The 21,383-nt window shown below is 47.6% G+C and overlaps 1 protein-coding gene across 1 annotated transcript in view; it reads right to left on the minus strand.

The window, feature by feature from the left end:
* Positions 1–2,236: 2,236 nt before the first annotated feature.
* The window catches only part of Fhip2a (FHF complex subunit HOOK interacting protein 2A), a 29,819-nt gene continuing 10,672 nt past the window's right edge, over positions 2,237–21,383 (minus strand). Inside the window, exons 4-17 of the mRNA XM_041661727.1 lie at positions 19,309–19,413; positions 18,941–19,063; positions 15,510–15,803; positions 15,180–15,376; positions 13,048–13,162; positions 12,098–12,174; positions 11,827–12,019; positions 11,327–11,496; positions 10,912–11,052; positions 8,531–8,621; positions 7,358–7,501; positions 6,099–6,239; positions 5,169–5,272; positions 2,237–5,082 (exon numbers count right to left, since the gene is read on the minus strand). Of these exons, the coding sequence (XP_041517661.1) occupies positions 4,977–5,082; positions 5,169–5,272; positions 6,099–6,239; positions 7,358–7,501; positions 8,531–8,621; positions 10,912–11,052; positions 11,327–11,496; positions 11,827–12,019; positions 12,098–12,174; positions 13,048–13,162; positions 15,180–15,376; positions 15,510–15,803; positions 18,941–19,063; positions 19,309–19,413 (2,001 nt within the window). The 3' untranslated portion in view covers positions 2,237–4,976. The remainder of the gene's footprint in view (positions 5,083–5,168; positions 5,273–6,098; positions 6,240–7,357; positions 7,502–8,530; positions 8,622–10,911; positions 11,053–11,326; positions 11,497–11,826; positions 12,020–12,097; positions 12,175–13,047; positions 13,163–15,179; positions 15,377–15,509; positions 15,804–18,940; positions 19,064–19,308; positions 19,414–21,383) is intronic.

Below are 21,383 nucleotides of genomic sequence, written 5' to 3' on the forward strand. Positions count from 1 at the left end.
TGACTGTGAAGGAGCTAAGTATAGAGAGATATTTCATTGTATGGACTGCTACATTAAACTAACATAAAGGTATCTTGTCTTCAAAATTTGGGTCTAAGGATATGTTGCTTTGGAAAAGAGGTTCTTCTTTTGTTTCCACAGATGAGAACCTGTGGATTTATTCCACACTAATGTGGTTTGATGGACCAAGAGCTGCTGTGAACACCCCCAAAAATTACTTCACCCAATAAAAAGCAGGAAGCAGTTTGGAGAAAACTATGCCCAAATTCCCTAAGTGATTGTTTATGAATGTTTGCTTACATTTAAAGGGGGATATGCTATAGAGACTTGCATTGGTATGGATCTTGGTTTATTGATACTAATTTAAAATCAGTTTTGTTATACTGTGTATATGTATTTCTGCTCTTGATTAAGGTATTGTGTTTGTGCAAATCATTTAAAAATGTAATATATAACAAATATAGGTTAATAGACAATCATTTTTAATAGTCAAGCTTGCGTTCATGTTAGATTTTTCTAGATTGACAGATATGTATTTCATATGGATAGGCATTTTTCAAATCTTTCAAAGACCTTCAGAATATGGCATTTAAAATGTTTAAGAATACTGGGCGGTGGTGGCACACGCCTTTAAGCCCAGCACTTGGGAGGCAGAGGCAGGTGGATCTCTGTGAGTTCTAGACCACCTGGTCTACAGAGCTAGTTCAAGGATAGGCTCCAAAGCTACAGAGAAACCCTGTCTTGAAAAACAAACAAACAACAACAACAACTAAAAAAACGTTTAAGAACGTAGGACCTTTTATGACAATGAGACACATCTGCTCCTGGCAGCACTAATCTACTTCAAGAGGACGATGGGCATTGAAGAGGCTCCTTATGGAGTTGGTTAGCCATTTGGGCAAGAAACTGCTGGATGCTATGAGCCTAGGCTGAAGATGGATGCCCCAATGGTACAGAAGAACTTTGGGTGACTGTCCAGGCAGCGAGAAGTCTCTGTCAATTCTAGAGTTTTGGAAATTGCTTACAATGCACTTCCTGTTTACTTAGGTAATATTATATCCTTCTGGAGTCCCACAACCACGTACTGTACTACCGTGACTCAATGGCTGCAACATCCCATAACCCTTTGTCTGCTGGGGTGAAGAAAATCACGGCTCCACACGTCTTCTGGCATGACGCTACGGTGACGCTTGGGAACCGTGGCCACTGCGGCTACCTGCACAAGATGGGCTGGCCTGCCTACACTCCATCACGAGTGGAGGAGGGGCCCATGAGGCCTTGCGCCTCCCTAACAAGCTATATGAATGGTTGGTGGGGGTCTTTTTCTTCAGTGGTATAGCCAGTGCTAAGTTGCCTTGCTTGGCAAAAAGCTGTACACTGTGCTCACACCAGCAAGTCCAACCTCAGTGGATCAAAACAAGGCACAAAAACAAGAGAGTCGTGTTGGGAAGAAAGTGTTCAGCCGGTGGAAGGGGATGGGAGAAGGTAAAGGGGCAGTGAATCATATTCATGTGTGAAACTGTCAGAATACAAACAAATAATTATAAAAAAAAAAAGCACAATTTCAGACTTAGCAGTGGATAAAATATTTTCAGTTAGAATTCTACAAAAATATAACACAATATTTTGTTTAAATTACATTGATTTATTTTCTTGATTTCCCTCTTAGTCCTGCATGCACTGTTAGCGCACAAGCTGGAAGGGACGGTGGGCACAAGCCAAAGCTGATCCCCACCCCCTGGAAGGGACAAAGCTGATCTCCACCCCTGGAAGGGACAAAGCTGATCCCCACCCCTGGAAGGGACAAAGCTGATCCCCACCCCTGGAAGGGACAAAGCTGATCTCCACCCCTGGAAGGGACAAAGCTGATCCCCACCCCTGGAAGGGACAAAGCTGATCTCCACCCCCACCCCCACTCCCCCCCCCCCCCCCCCCCCCCGCAAGGGACAAAGCTGATCCCCACCCCCACTCCCCCCCAAGGGACAAAGCTTATCCCCCCCCCCAAGGGACAAAGCTGATCCCCACCCCCGGAAGGGGCGGAGCTGATCCCCACCCCCGGAAGGGACAAAGCTGATCCCCCCCACCCCCCTGGAAGGGACAAAGCTGATCCCCCCCACCCCCCGGAAGGGACAAAGCTGATCTCCACCCCTGGAAGGGATGGCGGGCACAGTCATCTGAGAGCTTCTCTGTCAGTGGCCACCATCAGTGACCCACATGATGTTCATAGAAAAATGTATCAAATATCCTGTTTAATGTAAACAAGGCAGAGGCTAACAGAGTATTAGTGATGATATTTTACAGGGCTTAGAAGTAGGATTATCTGTCTTAACATAGCAAGTGTCACGATGACATGCATATTTTACTTTATTATACAATCCAAATACGCACAATCACCACCGAGTTTGTGGGTTTAGCATCTCCCTGTGACTCCTGTGACACAGTAAACTTGGAAACTAAGTGGTAACTGTGATGTAATAACTTATGGACACATTACCCTGGAAGTACAAAGTCATTCTATAATTTGTGCCCTGTAAAATTAAATGTAACAATCTTTACACCAGCAACAGTGTAAGCAAGCTAAGGATTTTGGTCCATATACACATATGGACCAAATATGGTCCATAAACATATATATACATACACACGTTTAAATACATTTATGTACAAACACAATAATATACAGGTAAGCCAAAAAGCTATGAATCCATCCATAGCTCCATATTGCACAGATACAGTATGAGAACATTATATAGTTATAATGTGAGCCCTGTAATAAAAATTGGCAATGACAAATCTGATTTTGTCAGGTGAAAATGGCTTGTTGCTGAAAATAAACCCAAAGGCTTCTGCTAGAAAGTTAGAAAATAAAAAACGTGCACACCAATTTCCTATTTATACAACCACGGAGCAGGTAGAGTTCGGTTTGGAACTCACCATGGCAACCACTTGGCTAAGGTGGTACTTCCACGCACCAGGTGTGTGGAAATCCTGGAAACAGCCAGGTCTCTGGAACTGTGGGAAAAAGCCTTAGGGATGTGGCATATGGTTTCCTTAACAAATCGACTCGGTTCTCTGACTTGTGCTGACTCTAGGTCTGAATTAAATATGCAGAAGAAATTACAGAGGAGAAGCCGACTAACCCTAGCTGGTTACGGATCAAGGTCATTATTGTGACTCAGGAAAACTCTATTCGCAGAAGCAGCAAACACACAAATTATAGTTAAAGCTTTACTGAGCTCGTCTGAGTGGATGAGCGGATAAGGTCCTGCCGGGAATTCAAGGACAAGTATTTGGTCTGGGAGGTCACCTTATTGCTACCACACCTACTGAGCCCTAGGATGGCATTACGAAATATCTGATACCTCTCAATGCCTTATTTTAAATCCACCTTCATCTACGTAGACTGCAGCAACATTGAAAAATGAAGGTGCTGTGGTAATTCTTGCACAAACTGGTCAATAAATACAACAAAACCATTTCTCATCACTCACGACCACAGAAGGAAAACCATGCAGGGAATCACTGTCTCCTGTTGTTATAGCGGAGTTCTTGAATGAGCAAAGAAAGATCTGCATCCCGTTGAAAATGCACAGTTGTTTTGTTTTGACAAGGATGACCGCCCTAGACCTAAGGCAGGCTATTCATACTGTCAGTATTTTGTTTCTAAGTAGCGAAACTGAACTATAACATGAATCAGAAACGCTAGTAAAATAGACTGAACAAAGCGTCAAACGCGCTTTGAGCACATGCCACGCGCTGTGGCTGTGCACACACATCTGGTGACATCACAGAGGGGGTGGAGGCGGACCCTCTCGAGGCGAGCCTCCCGACAGCAGAGAGGAAAGTGCCGCCTGCTGTTTTAACACAGCAGCCCACATCTGAGACAGGCTGAGCAGGTGACCTGCAGCTGTGCCCTGCAACTCAGCTCACCTAGACATCCTGCATCCAGGCCACTCCCACACACTCAGGCTCCTCAAATCCTCTAAGGTGTGAACTCAACACAGAAAGACTTTTTAAAAATCTCTTTAGAATCTCTTAAGACAAAAGACGGAACAAAATGAAAGCAAATGTAAACAGTAAGAGGCCCTCAGCACCCTGACAGCCTCCTCAGACTTATTGGTCGGCATCCTGATGGCCTCCTCAGACTTGCCATCAGCTCCCACCCGGACACACCCACTCCACTAAGAAAGTCAATTACGAAACAGTTTCATAAAGCCATTCTCAGAGAAGGCATGGGGAAGGTCTCAGCATGTGTTAACTAGCTTTACAAGATACTACTTTAGCAAACGCTACCACTGAGGCGAATGAGCCCAACGCTGCTGCAGACGTGAGTGTGGAGAAACTGGAGCCACACAGGGAAATCAACACGAACATGGCACAAAAGAGTAAAAGAACATTTCTTTAAAAATATATATTAATACTTTTTTTTATCATATTAAATTGTTTTCTTACAAAAGCTGAAGAAGTTGATGCTGTTCTGTGTTTCATCTCCTAGAGTCTTCTGAGGGCTCCTCAGCTACATTTCTTTCTCATTTACAATTTTCTTAAATATTTTGTATGATAAGAATCTTAACCTTAAAAAGTTACAAAATTAGTGATTTTTTGCTGCTTATTAATACAAAAGAATATAAGCATTTAAGTCTCAGAGAATGTCAAAATGCTTTGCTGCCTGGGAGGATATTAAAATAACAGAAATACCAGCAAGTCCTGACACCAAGAGTTTTGCAGCTTTTCGGTCACTGGAAATGCTATCTAGAAGATCTGATTGCATCCCGGGTTTCAACAACGTGCAGTTCACACAGAGAATCATAACGGAGCCAGGGAAGCGACATCAGGCCTGTTCACCGGCAGCAGCCAGGCAGCAGATTCCTACTTCACTGACAAGGTTCTCGTCCTCTCATGGCTGGGTGGAGCTGAGTCTCTTCAGATGAAATGTACACAGTAATGCGGGTTCCCAGAGATCACGGTGATGTCACTCACGGTGTGGCGGAAGCGTGGTACTTCACAAAGGCAATGGCTGCCAGCTCCTTGCAGAATTCCTCTAAGACAATCACACCCTCTAGCAACGTGATGTGGTCGATACTGGAAAAGGCAGACAGAAGATCAGGGAACAGCACACACTGGGCTGGCTGAGATTTGTGGACAGAGTATGTAAAACACTGACTCACATCTGGCCTTCAGGCTCCAAGCCGAGCAGTCGTTTTCTGACTAGGAGAAGCTTGGGGGTGAAGTCTTGAATACGCTGAATTCGAACCATCAGGTCACCAACAACCTGCAACAGAAGCAGGACTTTAGCCCCTGAGTGACTCCACAGGGATTCTGGACAGAGATGCCTCCCTTCCTATCACCAAAGAATGCCAAGTGTCATTATTATCCTTGACCAACCAACTCCTATCTAATCTTCAAGACATAAACGTCAGGGCTGGGAGATGACTCATGGGTGAGGAGCTTGCTGTGCCAGCATGAGCACCGAGTTCGAATCCCCAGGCCCACATACAAGCACTGGTGGTGGACACAGGACAATCCCAGGGGCTCACTGGGCAGCTCGCCCAACTGGGAGGGTGAGCTGTGGGTTCAGCAGAAGACCTGACCTCAAAAACTGAAGTGGTCAGTGACAGGAAGACCCCAGACGTCGGCCTCTGGCCTATACAGAAGCACACACGGCCAAGCACACCTCCATGTGCACACATTGCATGCAGCATGGGCCTGTGCACACACGCACACTCACTCATACACATGTGCACACTGTATAAAAACAAAACTTGAGCTTTACTTTATGTGGATGTGTGTTTTGTCTGCATGCAGGTATGTATACCGCATGCATGCTTGGTGCCTGCAGAACCCAGAGGAACTAGAGTTATGGATGGTTGTGAGCCACTGTGTGGGTGCTAAGAACTGAATCTTGGCCCTTTGCCAGAGCAAGCGCTCTCACCCTGCGTTCTGGCCCACATATCAAGAACTTAAATGAATTCTCTTACCATGTAACAGTTCAGAAGGCAGAGCAGGAGACACGCCCTACTTTACACTAACCACGCAGAGAGAGGAGGATGCTGAGCGCAGCTGGGGGATCCCAGAGAGCAGAACGTTAATGAACTCACCCTGACGATCACAGAGAAGAGCGATCTGCAGCCAGAGGCAAGGTTCACATAGGGGTCCAGAAGGTACTCATGGGTGTGGGGGTGGGGGAAGAGGCACAGCCTGGACAACACTGAGGTCACCTGCAGATTCACATCATACGGCTGGGGAAAGCAAGAACAGAGATATTCATGTCTTGTGCAGCCCCAACACTTGCCCCACAACCACACCCCTCCCATCCTCTTCTGCAAAGGAGACTCTGGCAGCTGAATTAGCCCTTCCAAGAAAGTCAATGCACGTACTGCACAGTGCTGAAATTTACAAACAGAAAACCAACACAGACACCTGCAGAAAGACAAAGCTGATGCAGGAGACAGCTGCTTATGTAGGCTGACGTCATGAATGCGTGCAGCAGGCCATCAAACCTGCAGCACGTCAGATGCAGTATTATTAATTATGAATATGGAGGACACATTGGCCCAAAGTCCTAACAAAGGTGTTTGAATTAAACATAGAAGTAACTTCAGGGCTACTCCCCGTGACTCAACATGTGCAGGCAGCTGCTCTGACATCTCTTGCACGTAGTATCACAATAACCCCTGAAATTAATTGTTCGCTGCTGTTTACAGGCCATAGAAAGCCTGCGTTAGAGAGAAAGGTGTCTTTAGAACTTCTGACGGAGCCACTTGGCCCTGCCTGTTCTCTTTCACTGAAGCAGACAGGAATCTGGTGGACTCAAAACGAACTACCTAGAGACAGATGAGGCGGCTGGGACAGCAGAGGAGTTCAGGACCAAGTTTAGAAGCAGAGCGAACTCTGCTTTCTCACCATTCACTGACTACAATGAAAACAGACTGCCAATCTCCGGTACTGAGAACAGCTGGATGTGGCAGCAGACAGCAGACATGCTGACAAACATAAGCTCCCCCATTCTGTTACAAGGGTACAAGTCCTGGATTTAAGTTCAACTGTGCATTTTCTTAAGTAAACTCAAGGTTTTGGGAGAGGAAGAGCTTTCTTCCAGCCACCCTCTCCAATACCTTGCCTTAAATAAGACAGAGGAAAGGAAATCTGAAGTTTAAAGGAGAGTTTAAAAGTCTATTTCCCAATTTTTGTAAATGTTTACAACAGAACACACACAGAGCCTTCTTCAAGAGAGAGCCCCTTGGCCGTGGGAATTCCCAACCTTTGGACAGTCATCTAACAGAAAGACTAAGTCAGACAAGATTACTCAGGAGGTCTACCACATTGGCATGAGAATCAGTATCTTCCGATGAGTTACCTGGTCAAGAATTCTTCCCATTCTGTCAAATAAAACTTTCAAAAAATGTCCTTCAAAGAAGGCTGCTTCTAAGTCACATTTCTCCAGTGGTTTTGGGGCTCCGGGCCACTCCCATCGCAAACAGACAGCGCAGTAGTCTCGGAACTGGGGGAAAGCATTGGGCATTAAAGAGCGGCCAATCAGGATGAAGCAGTCATTTCCTCAGAGGGCGCATAAAGAAGCTGTCGGCTGCACTGCCAGGGCCAGGTGGGAGGACGCTCGGCCCTGACTAGGAGTACAGGAGACACCACGACGGCAGGGGCACATCCAGGCTGCCGGGAAACGGCTTATCTGACTCAAGAAGTCATCCTTCAGTACCTGCTACGTCCTTCCTTTAAAGGATCGAATCCTTCAGTCATCCTGACAGACTCGGAGAACATTTACAAGGCAAGGCTCAGAGCCCAAACCTCACATGTCTAAGGTGTTACAGGTAATTATGTTACACATATTGTTACATGAGGTGGGTGGACAACACCTGTTGTCAAGCAAGCTTACTGTTCTTAGGACATACAGACACTGGGCATGTCACCAAGAAGGGACAGAACAGTACTCTCCAAAGGTTGGCCCACGGGTCAATGCTGACCCTCAAATTCTTGTAACCACCATCAGTGACGAGATTGGAAAAGGGAGGGTTAGCCTGCACAGCTCACAGAGTTGACTAGGCAGTTTCATATTGGCCAAATCTAACAAGGAAATGTGTTTTTTCAATTTTCATTTTTCTAGTAATTCATTCTTGATTATGTTCAACCAAGTGTTAGTATATGATAGAGTAGAAATAAAAACTAGTCCTTGAGAGCCACAGGTGCACTAATCGGTAATCCTGGCTCTTGGGAGAGGGGAGCATGGGCTCAAGGCCATAAGCAAATTCAAGGCCAGCCAGACTAACCGGAGACACCAAATCAAAAATAAATAAATAATAGATGATAGATAGGTAGAGAGAGAGAGACAGAGAGAGAGAGAGAGAGAGAGAGAGAGAGACAGATAGTGTCAGCAAACTGAAATCTCATTTCTCGGGTGAGCTGACTCCTTTCTTCTGAGTAATGGTTGCTGGCAACTGGGCAAGGTAACAGGAGGGGCAGCGTGTGTGCATTTTATGCCCACCCCACCCCAAGATCAGTCGGCTCCGTCACTCACCTGCCTGTGAGCATCTCTGAGGTAGGTGTCATACCCAGTGCCCTCGACATGGTAGGATGACTTTGCTTCATCTGGCACTAAACAGAGGAAACTTAAAGGGAAGGAAGACCACAGTGAGCAGAGCCGCCACAGTATCTCATACAGTGAGCAGAGCTGCCACAGTATCTCATACAGTGAGCAGAGCCGCCACAGTATCTCATACAGTGAGCAGAGCCGCCACAGTATCTCATACAGTGAGCAGAGCCGCCACAGTATCTCATACAGTGAGCAGAGCCGCCACAGTATCTCATACAGTGAGCAGAGCCGCCACAGTATCTCATACAGTGAGCAGAGCCGCCACAGTATCTCATACAGTGAGCAGAGCCGCCACAGTATCTCATACAGTGAGCAGAGCCGCCACAGTATCTCATACAGTGAGCAGAGCCGCCACAGTATCTCATACAGTGAGCAGAGCCGCCACAGTATCTCATACAGTGAGCAGAGTCTCCGCCACAGTATCTCATACAGTGAGCAGAGCCGCCACAGTATCTCATACAGTGAGCAGAGTCTCCGCCACAGTATCTCATACAGTGAGCAGAGCCGCCACAGTATCTCATACAGTGAGCAGAGCCGCCACAGTATCTCATACAGTGAGCAGAGCCGCCACAGTATCTCATACAGTGAGCAGAGTCTCCGCCACAGTATCTCATACAGTGAGAAGCGCCGCCACAGTATCTCATACAGTGAGCAGAGCCGCCACAGTATCTCATACAGTGAGCAGAGCCGCCACAGTATCTCATACAGTGAGCAGAGCCGCCACAGTATCTCATACAGTGAGCAGAGTCTCCGCCACAGTATCTCATACAGTGAGCAGAGCCGCCACAGTATCTCATACAGTGAGCAGAGCCGCCACAGTATCTCATACAGTGAGCAGAGCCGCCACAGTATCTCATACAGTGAGCAGAGTCTCCGCCACAGTATCTCATACAGTGAGCAGAGCCTCCGCCACAGTATCTCATACAGTGAGCAGAGCCTCCGCCACAGTATCTCATACAGTGAGCAGAGTCTCCGCCACAGTATCTCATACAGTGAGCAGAGTCTCCGCCACAGTATCTCATACAGTGAGCAGAGTCTCCGCCACAGTATCTCATACAGTGAGCAGAGCCGCCACAGTATCTCATACAGTGAGCAGAGCCGCCACAGTATCTCATACACTAACCACAAAATACACTGCGAGCTTAGCCAGCTATAAATACAATGGAAACTTAAACAATCAAAGTATACATTGCTTTGTAAGGGTTTTATTAAAAAATAACTAACTCTGCATGTCACACAAATCTAAAACAGACAATATTGTGTCACAATAATGGGTTGCTTTATCTATTAATCTCAAAAACTGGCTTTAAGTAACTGAACTTGAGATATTTTTATAGACTGTAATTTTACTTTTGAGCCAGATGCAATTATTTTTATGTTACTTGCCATGATGTGAAATTCCCCTCTGTATGCTGTGAATACCATTGGTTAATAAAGAAACTGTCTTGGGCCTGCACAGAACAGACTAGAGATAGGCGGGGAAAACTAAACTGAATGCTGGGAGAAAGAAGGCGGAGTAGAGAGAAGCCACGTAGACACTGGACCTTTACCCAGTAAGCCATAGCCTAGTGGTGATACACAGATTAATGGAGATGGGCTAGTTTAGGATATAAGAGTTAGCCAGAAATACGCTTAAGCTATTGGCCAAATAGTACTGCAAATAAAATGGTTTCTGTGGGACTGTTTTGGAGCTGAGCAGCCAGGAACTAACTAGCAGCAGGAACTAACTAGCAGCAGGAACTAACTAACAACCCCTACAACATTGCAATGGTTTCTGTGGGACTGTTTTGGAGCTGAGCAGCAGGAACTAACTAGCAGCCCCCTACAACACTGCAAGGGCCAGGCATATCACTGTCAGCATTAAGAGCAAAGACACTAGAGAAAACTGTCATAAAAAAGATATTTTTAAAAAAATGTAAAAATACACATTGAAAAAAATAGTTCAACACTTAGCACACAGGTGAAGTGAGAACCATTTGTCAGACTGGCGCTTGCCGAGGCTACTGCCGGTGCTGGGGACGTGTGTGATCCCGGCACACTTAGCCATGCTCCTCAGTTAATCTTTCCTTTCTTCAGTTGTTGTACTAAGGCTCGTCCTGGAAGCAGACAGACTGCCCGGGTGCTCCTCCACTGGCCTGAGAGAAAACAACTTTTCTACGGATCTGGGTTTTCTCACGGCATCAACTGTGGCCCCAGCTGCCACCTGCCACACGACTGAGACAAAAAAGCTAACAGCACCTGCAAATACTGAAGTCACAGTGCACTCCGGTGACGGCCTAGGGCAGATCAATCACACAGGGACTCACCTGTTGACGATTTTATGGACTTCCGTCTTGCCATCATTTTTGGGGTGGTCGGGGCTGGCATGGGGTGAACTGATCCACTCTTGGTTTGGCAGAATGTTATCTGGTGAAATGTCAGTAAATAATGGATCTTCCTCCAGATCTCTACGTTTAATTTAATGATGTATAAAAAACAACATTTATTATGACATTTTCTAAACCAAAAGATTCTTTGCTAGTTTTTGAGAAATATTACATAAGTTTTCTAATACAAAGAAGCAATAATGTATTTAATATGCAAATTCCCACTTTACACTAACAATCTCCAGTGCCCACTGCTACTTTTGTTACCGGGCTCAAGGGGTAGGTTAGCATCCCCCGGAATTTACCCACAAGGAAGCAGCTAGACTGCTGGAGAGAGCCGCCCCCAGACACTTACACGGCTCCGGCCACCAGCCCATTCTCCACCGCATCCTTATCTTCCGGGCACAAAGGCCTGTATTCCGTGTAGTTCCGTTCCTCCAGGTTTCTCAGGACCAAGTTGTAAAGAATGTGCTCGTTGGGCTTCTGCAGAAGATGCTCGAACAGCCTCAGGGTCATGATGCTTATCTGAAACCACAGTGACAGAAGCGGTGCCAGGGGCTGAAGCCACACAGAGAAACTCACTTGAAGGGTCACAAGCAGAGGCTAGTGAGGTGGCTTAGTGGGTAGAGGGCTGATTACCCAACTCCCGTCCTGGGACGCACATGGCAGAGGAGAAAACCGACTCCTGCAAGCTGCCCTCTGACCTCTACAGGTACACCATGACACATGCATGCCACCACCCCCAGTCCCCCTTCCACCCCCACCACCTCCTCCACCTCTACCATCACCAAATCAATCACAAGCGCATTAGAAACACTTAGAGACTCTACGCCAGCCATGTTGCACATGGCTTACCTCATCAGATATGTGATCACAATGCTCAATTAACCTATGTCTTAGGGGATGCCTGCCAATTTCCGACAGCATTTCTGGCTCCCTCTGCTCTCCGAGGATAAAGGCCACCATCTCCTGAAGGAGGACGTCCGAGGTCACTTGTCGAACAATGCGATGCAGCAGAGCCGTCGATGTCAGGATCCCCATCTCGGAGCTAGGGAGGCAGATGGGTGGTCAGTGGGAGGAGTGACAGACAGGACTACTCGACTACTCTAGGGGAGAGGGCACTCACGTCTGCATCAGCTGAGGCTCCATGACACCGATAAAGAACCTTTCATGGATGGCTTTGGCGAGAGCAACAGCAGCAGTCTAGAACACAGCATGAACATCAACAAATCACCTTGGGCCTAAAGGGCACGTCTCTCACCAGAAGCCATATGGAGATGGGACCCAAATATGGGTGGGGCCTCAGCAAAGCAGTTGTTGGCTTTTATCCAGCCCCATTCCCCAAAACTAAAAAGATTAGGGAAAAAAATTCCTGTAACTAAATTTAGAGTAATTAATATCACCCCAAAGGGGAAAGCTGGAGGGGAGCCCCCCGCCCGCTGTCTGCAAAGCACTGCACGTGGGAGACACCCCTGCGCAGTGAGCATCTGTAAAGCGTTGCATGTGGGAGACACCCCTGCGCAGTGAGCGTCTGTAAAGTGTTGCACGTGGGAGACACCCCTGCGCAGTGAGCATATGTAAAGTGTTGCATGTGGGAGACACCCCTGCGCAGTGAGCGTCTGTAAAGCACTGCACGTGGGAGACACCCCTGCGCAGTGAGCATCTGTAAAGCGTTGCACGTGGGAGACACCCCTGCGCAGTGAGCGTCTGTAAAGCGTTGCACGTGGGAGACACCCTTGCGCAGTGAGCGTCTGTAAAGCGTTGCACGTGGGAGACACCCCTGCGCAGTGAGCATATGTAAAGTGTTGCATGTGGGAGACACCCCTGCGCAGTGAGCGTCTGTAAAGCGTTGCACGTGGGAGACACCCCTGCGCAGTGAGCATATGTAAAGTGTTGCACGTGGGAGACACCCCTGAGCAGTGAGCGTCTGTAAAGCGTTGCACGTGGGAGACACCCCTGCGCAGTGAGCGTCTGCAAAGCACTGCATGTGACACTTAAGATACTTTTGGAAAAGTGATTCACATTTACATAATAAGCACATTTTAAAGCTATCAACAAACAACAAAGAATTCAAACCTTTTGTGCTTCCTTGATGAGTTGATCACAATAATCAAACCAGGAAAGAAATGAAATTAAGGCTCGCTTCCCAGGGAATGCTGACGCATCCTCTTTATGACTATAGGAGTCCAACCTGCACGGCACGGAGAACAAACCTCAGGTGAGCGTGCACACCAACCTGCACGGCACACAGAACCTCAGGTGAGCATGCACACCAACCTGCACGGCACACAGAACCTCAGGTGAGCGTGCACGCCAACCTGCACGGCACACAGAACCTCAGGTGAGCGTGCACGCCAACCTGCATGGCACACAGAACCTCAGGTGAGCGTGCATGCCAACCTGCACGGCACACAGAACCTCAGGTGAGCGTGCATGCCAACCTGCACGGCACAGAGAACAAACCTTAGGTGAGCGTGCACGCCAACCTACACGGCACACAGAACCTCAGGTGAGCGTGCACACCAACCTGCACGGCACACAGAACCTCAGGTGAGCGTGCACGCCAACCTGCACGGCACACAGAACCTCAGGTGAGCGTGCATGCCAACCTGCACGGCACACAGAACCTCAGGTGAGCGTGCATGCCAACCTGCACGGCACAGAGAACAAACCTTAGGTGAGCATGCACGCCAACCTGCACGGCACTGGGTCAGTATGGGGCCAGGTGAGCACGCATATAGCCCTTTGTGCTTACAAGCAGAAAGAAGGCCCTGATGGTAGATCCCAATCAGAAGAGATTTAGGAGACACAGATGAGAGCTCTCTCTTCAGACAAAGCCACAGATCAGTTCCCTTCTTAAGTGGGAAACCATCAGATGGCCAGGGGTTTGGCCAGTGAGACAGTACAGGAGCAGGGAACGGAAGGTCTGCCAAGGCAGGCGGCCCTCTGCCCTAAGATGCCCTGTGCTCATGATGTCACCAAGTGCACCTGCCTGAAGGACACAAGCAAAATACAGGAAATACAAGAGCAAAAGGTTAAGTGTTAGGCTGGCCTTAAGTTGTACTTGATGGGTTTAGAACAAAAGGGGGTAATGAGCTGGGTGGGGAGGAAGGCACAGGTGATCTCAGGGGAGCCGGGAGAGGCCTGAATACGATCAAACACACTGTGTGAACTTCTCAAATAATATAAATACTTAATTTTAAAAAACAATGAAAATATTAGGCTGCTGGTAGACAGAAGCTTCTGAATAGTAGGTAATGTTACTTTTACCTTAAAACGACTCATAAATGTTACATAAAATTCATATTTTCTTAAAGATTTTTGTTTCTAATGTGTGTTGTATGGAAATGTGTGTGAACACAGGCTCCCATGGGGGCTCGAGGAGTGGGTCCCTGGAGCTAGGATTATAGGCAGGTGTGAGCTACTCCATGTGGATGCTGGGAGCCAAACTTGGGTTTTCTGCAAGAATAGTATGAGTTCTGAACTGTGAGTCGCCTTTCTTGGCCAAAAGTCATATTTTCTAATGAGAATAAAGTGAGTGAGTTTGAGAAGTGGAACTGAAGTAGGGGAGTCTACGGCACGGCCACAGGACCCCCAGACTGTCTAGTCTACGGCACGGTCACAGGACCCCCAGACTGTCTAGTCTACAGCACGTCCACAGGACCCCCAGACTGTCTAGTCTACGGCACAGCCACAGGACCCCCAGACTGTCTAGTCTACGGCACGGCCACAGGACCCCCAGACTGTCTAGTCTATGGCACGGTCACAGGACCCCCAGACTGTCTAGTCTACGGCATGGTCACAGGACCCCCAGACTATCTAGGGCAAGGGAAAGTTACTAAAGGGCAGTCTCTCCTAGGCCAGGTAAAGCCGGAGGCAGAAGTGGGTGGACCTGAGTCCCAGGCCAGCCAAGGCTACACACTGAGAAATTGTCTCAAAAACAAAAGAAAACAAAAAGACCTCTTTTAAAGACTTCTGCTGTTAATATAACAATCAGTTGTTGATCTTGACATAAACCCTATAATGGTCAAAATAAAAGGAGCTGGACTCTGTAACCCCGGCTGTTCCCACACCATTTTGTCACCCCTAAGTGACAGAAACAAGGGTCACGGCAGAGCTAAATTTTCCAAACTAACATTCTCGTCACTGTAAAGCAGAGGTGGACTTTGGCACGCAGGCACACAGGCAGGAAACAGAGCGGTGCTTACCCCCAGTTCACTGCCTCCACAGTTTCAATATCCAAGGGATCCACCGACTGAGGGAGGGCCTGGTACAGGGAGGCGAGTCTGCCGGTCAGCAGCTCGCACAAGCAGGTGCTCTGAGCGAGGCACTTGGCAGCCGCAGGCTCTGGCAGACTCACCAGGAGCATCAAGCCCTCGCATGCTTTCACAGCTATCCGGCCGTCCTGAGAAAGAACACACGTGTTATTTGTGGAGTTAAACATGAAAGGATTCAGTGTGTTCCATTAAAGAGTAAATGCGTTTCTACTTTAGACACGTATTACTGTGACCATGTTGGGAGCGCAGGCTGGGACTCACAGGGCTCTTTGTCAGGGTCAACAGAGAATTCACTAAGTTGTAATCCTGTTTCGGCCGACTGTTGGAGGCCTCTGGCGGTGAGGTGACATTGAGGTCATCCAAGCTTGCAGACAGCTCATCCATCTGGTGAGGGGGCTCTTCCTCTGGCTCCGTGTGCCCCAACCCAGGAGCACGGGGCAGCTCCTGCGGCTGGTGGCACTGGCTGCTGTCTGCTGACACGGGGTCCTGACTTTTGGGGACATCATCTGAGATGACACTCAGAGTTCCTTTGGAAGCCAGCGACTTGGACTTGTTCTGAAAAGGAATGTGTATCTGTGAGGGCCATGGTCAGGACAGACATCATGCTGCACGGGGAGACCCTCCTCAAAGGAACAAAACCCAGATCACATCGAAACGCCCCTCTCCCCTTCCTCTCTGGTGTGCTGGGGGTCGAGGCTGGCGCCTCACTCGGGCTAGACATGCTTTCTCCATCCACCTCTGAGCTACACCTCAGATGTAGGTTTGGGGTTAGGGTGGCGCTGATGGGGAACACGAGGTCCCAAGTGCTGCGCTGCTGTGTGGCACTGCCCATCCTTTCCTGAATATTTAGTTGTGACTCAGGCTAACCCTGAACCCACTCTGTAGCCCAGGCAGGTCCTGCAATGGCAACCTTCTTCCGCCTTAGCCGTTAAGTAGTCTGCTAACAGCTGCTATAACCGACCTGTGCCATGAGGCCCAGCTTGGATTTTTTTGGGATAAGCATTCCAGGTGCCTAATTAAAGTGGTAATAAGCGTTACGTCAAAAGATGTACAGACTCAAACCGCATTTTAGATGGGTCTCACAGTCACACCAAGTTACTGACTCGCCACACTACACGCATTTGACTCTAACCACACCATGAGCAACGTTAGCCATAACCACCTGACTCCTCAAGAGTTCCCAGCTGCAGTTTAGTAACTAAGTTATCACAGATACATCAGGTCAGTTCTGTTGGGGAGGGTGCAAAACCTCAAAAGTTCAAAGGTTGCCAGCATTAGACTTGAGGTTTCTAAAAAATCCTCACGTTTTCTTTAATTTGCTAACAACTTTTTCTAAGAATTTTCAAAATCTCAACCTCTGCTTAGAACATAAGGAACCTCCCCGAGCGGGTTTTAATTGTGCCAGAGGAGTCCACTTGCTTGCCTGATCCCCACATCCAGACACAAACAGATTCATAAGTTTCAAGGCAACTATGTCTTGCTTCCTATTTGACATAGAACAGAAATCAAATTATTCACAAGGCAAAGTTCCCCTGATGCAAGCCTCCACCACAGGGTTGATAGGAAAGGCTGAACCGACTACTTCCCAGGCGCCTTCATCAGACACCATGGCCACTGCTGGGTGAACAGCACTAGCCCGACCTTGAGAGAGATGAGCCCACGGCTCACAATTCAAACAGCCCCATGTAGTCAACGACTTGCCAACTGCCTACAAAACCACAACTCTTCTACATGCATGTAACCCCAGCAAATGCCTGCAATGGCCGGTTACACGGACAGGTTTCAGATGCACTGGAGAGCTGCAGAGTAGTGGGTGGTGACAGTCGCTACTGTCCACATCAGGGCATAAAGCTCTGTCGCCTGGAAGGCTCGTCATTCAGTGAGGATCAATCAGCCGGGAGTTAAGCTTTGTTTGTTGTAAAAAGCTGTGCAGACCCAAAGACTGACAAGGCAGAACCACTGTCCTCAAGAAGTGAACTGACCAACAGGAGGACATCAAAGGCACGTCAGGTCAGTAATTCCGGAGCTGGGGGGGGCTGTGCCCGCACTCACTACGATCTACCCACGTCAGGTCAGTAATTCTGGAACTGGGGAGGCTGTGCCCGCACTCACTACGATCTACTCACGTCAGGTCAGTAATTCTGGAACTGGGGGGAGGCACTGACTACCATCTACTCAGCACCACGTGCTACGCTGAATAAAGCAGACCTGGGTTTTAAACGGAAATGCTCCTATGAAGACAGGTGTGTCAAGTACATTTTACGACCAACATACACAAGCTCACAGACTTCCTCTGGTCCATGTAATCACAAGACGAATTTCAAGGATTTTCAGGTATGTTTTGGGAGAAATCCATCTAAAGTACACTAAGTGTCTAAGAAAATATTAGAAAAAAAAAGAACTTTGAAAAGAAAAATCTCAGCCAGGAGTCATGGTTTACACTTGAAATCAGAGCTTGCAGGGGTTGAGAGAGGATTTCTGCAAGTTCAAGGACAGCCCAGGGCTGTACTGAGAATGCTAGGCCAGGATGGGCTACACAGAAATGAAAACCAGCCAGGCACGCAGGTGCAGGCAGAAAGAGTGCCCAGTCTACACAGCAAGTTCTGGGCCAGCCTGGGCCACATAGTGAGCTCCTGTCTCAAAGCACAAGCAAGGTGAAGAAATCCCACAGGGAGCCAAACTAATCTATTTCTTATCAAACATTCAGGACAAAAGACCTATAATGCAGTTCTAAGTAACCTATCTTTGGAAATCCAAATTCTTGACTAACAGAACTATTTTGATGCAAACTTGAAAAAGAAGACAATAAGGGCACATATTAACAGAACACAGGCATTTCATGGCCCTGGTACTACACACAGAATTAAATCCAGCAATTCTGCAGCGATGCTGCTTGTTGGCCTCCAGGAACGGTGTGGATTATTTATTCAACAACAGAAGACAAAGCAACACATCAGAACGGCAAACACTGAGAACGTCCCGATGCCCTGAGACAGTGGGCACTGGCACACGCTGCCGGCAGAGGGCTGATCACAAAGCCACTTTCCCTCAAGGATGTCACTGCTAGGAAAAAGAATGGGACAAAGGCATGGCTAAGTCATTAAAATGGCTGTCTCTAAGCACAAGGGCTTCAGCTGAGATTCCCAGCACCCACCATGGGGGCTCACCCCTGCACTAGGCAGGTGGAGCCAGAAAGACCAGACAGTCTACAGTCTATCCCAACTGATGACCTCCAGTTTCGCGCGTGTGCATGCACACAACATGCAAACATACATTTTTTAAAAATCTACAAAAAAATTAAAGGAAAACAGTGAACAAAAGCAGAAAGTAGACACAATTTATTTCCCTTTTTAAAGCTGTAAATAAAATTTAAAACATCAATTAAAACAGACCACAGCTATAAAAATAGCACAAAACACGGCAGCCGTGCAAAAGGAAAGCAAAGCTGTCGGTAGCTGGAGATGCTGTGCAGCCTGCCCCTCTGCACCTGCTGTTCCCCCCACGACTCCCCAGCGCAGCGCGTGTCTGGTTCAACTGCATTCCCTGAAATTCCCCTTCCACAGTGACTTAAGTTGAAAGAAACACCGATCTGAAATGAAAACTACTTCTGCAGGCAGAACGTGCAGGCCTGGGCTGGCCTGGGGATTGCACCTCAGTTTCCACAGTGAGCAGCAAGTCCGAGAGTGGCATACCTCCAGAAAGAAGTTGACCAAGTAGGGATCCTGTTTCAGCTTCGCGCAGACGATGCAGAGAAACTGGATCTCTTCGTTTTCCGTCGGTGTGGCAAGCACCTCGCCACACAGTCGGATTAATTTCTGTCAAAACAGTTTTTAAAGTTTAAAATTCTCATTGTGATATTGTGGAGGTAAAGCAACAAGAAAACGTATAGAACTTTACAGAGAAGTATAAACATGGTGAGATAAAAGAAAAACCAATGTCTGTTAATTTTTATGCTATGAGAACAATATCCTCCATTATTCTTACTCCTAGAAAAACAATACAAAATGACTTGTATACGGGATCCAATGAGCTTTTAACCTGCAGTCAGGGGAGTGCGTACCTGCACCGGCCTGTGAACGTTGATGTGCGGAAGCAGGGGCTGCCGGATTCTGCCCAGAAGCTTGGTATAGAAGAGTAAAACCTGCTGCTTCATCCCCGGAGGACACTGGGCACAGACAGACAACACACGTGAGTGTTCACAGGACAGACTATGTCTGTCAGCACAGCCCCCCTCAAAGACATGCCAGTGACCAGTTAGTGACTTTGCCATGATAAAAATTTCCACTCATAGCCATGACTGACATTCTAGAAACACAATTATACACCTGAGACCACATGTGGCACATGGGAGCACGGCCTCAGGTGATTACACGCCAGGGTGAGCACTGTGGAGACCAGCACACACACACAGCAGGTGAGCACTGTGGAGACCAGCACACACACACAGCAGGTGAGCATTGTGGAGACCAGCACACACACACAGCAGGTGAGCACTGTGGAGACCAGCACACACACACAGCAGGTGAGCACTGTGGAGACCAGCACACACACACACAGCAGGTGAGCACTGTGGAGACCAGCACACACACACAGCAGGTGAGCACTGTGGAGACCAGCACACACACACAGCAGGTGAGCACTGTGGAGACCAGCACACACACACAGCAGGTGAGCACTGTGGAGACCAGCACACACACACAGCAGGTGAGCACTGTGGACACTAGCACACACACACAGCAGGTGAGCACTGTGGAGACCAGCACACACACACAGCAGGTGAGCACTGTGGAGACCAGCACACACACACAGCAGGTGAGCACTGTGGAGACCAGCACACACACACAGCAGGTGAGCACTGTGGAGACCAGCACACACAGCAGGTGAGCACTGTGGAGACCAGCACACACAGCAGGTGAGCACTGTGGAGACCAGCACACACAGCAGGTGAGCACTGTGGAGACTAGCATGCTCAGGCACCATCAGGCTGGTCACTGCTGGGACAACACAGGCCCAAGAGGGCCGACTCCCTGCCAGACCAAGGGCAGATCTCTTTACTTAGAGCAATGAGCAGTTTATAACAAATGCATGGATATTAATAAAAAGGCATCTTCTGCACTGACTTCTTTATGCTAACTGCCAAGATATTTGGATTACAAGGACTATAAAGAGCATCACTAGGACATTCTTAGAGCACGCCAGCTACGGAAAGGCAGAAATCCTGACACACACTCTGGATTAGACGAGCGAGAGTCATATGCTCTGTAATAAAGCAGATGACACTGCCTACATTCAGTTAGAACAGCGTGCGCATGTGTATGCCTACGGATCATCACAGACATGCTACATGGAAACAGGCTAAATATAATCCTTAGCACAATGATATTTTTAGGGTAACAACTACCTTATGTTATTCAGATAAAATGCTAACAATATTTATAATCACTTATATCAGAAATAAGCTTATTAGTGGTACAATTACTAGCATCCTGCTAAAACATCCAACTAATTCAATTTAGTATGGTAAAAGCACACTCTAAAGAATGGAGGCAAGGGAACATAAGACAGCTCAGGCTATCAGATCTGCTTCTTAGGGAAGAGCGTGCTTAGCTCAAATGCACTTAACTGGGGCATTACACCCTTCATTAAAAAGAAATTGTCTTTAATATGATTTACACTATGTGGAATTATAATACCATCATCTCATTTAGTCTCTTACATTGCAGAAATTCCCAGAACCACTGAGGTTTCGGCTGGAGGAGGTCTAGCATCACTTCCAGCCGCCTGAACTGCAGTTCACACTGGGGAGTAGGAGTGCAGCGGGCAGCCTTCTGGCGCCTGTAAACACCATGGTGTCCACACCACGACAAAACCAGCGGACACATTTCTCAGAACATGCCTCTGTGGCTAAGGATGCATGAACTTGACGCTTCTGTGGTAAAACGACCACGTTATATTATAACTAATATTATATCTAATATTATAACATAAAAGCTTATGTTATAATATTAGATTTGCAAAGATTTTTCAAAACTCACTAGGCCCAACATTTGCATTACATCACTGAGTGATTCAGGGACTGTGGGGATAACAACGATGCTCCCTTTCAGGACCACAACCTCTTCCGGCACGACTGTC

The sequence above is a fragment of the Microtus oregoni genome, unplaced genomic scaffold, assembly GCF_018167655.1.
Source record: "Microtus oregoni isolate MIOR12 unplaced genomic scaffold, Mior012 000012F_ref0000307, whole genome shotgun sequence".
In the NCBI taxonomy this organism is placed as follows: domain Eukaryota; kingdom Metazoa; phylum Chordata; class Mammalia; order Rodentia; family Cricetidae; genus Microtus; species Microtus oregoni.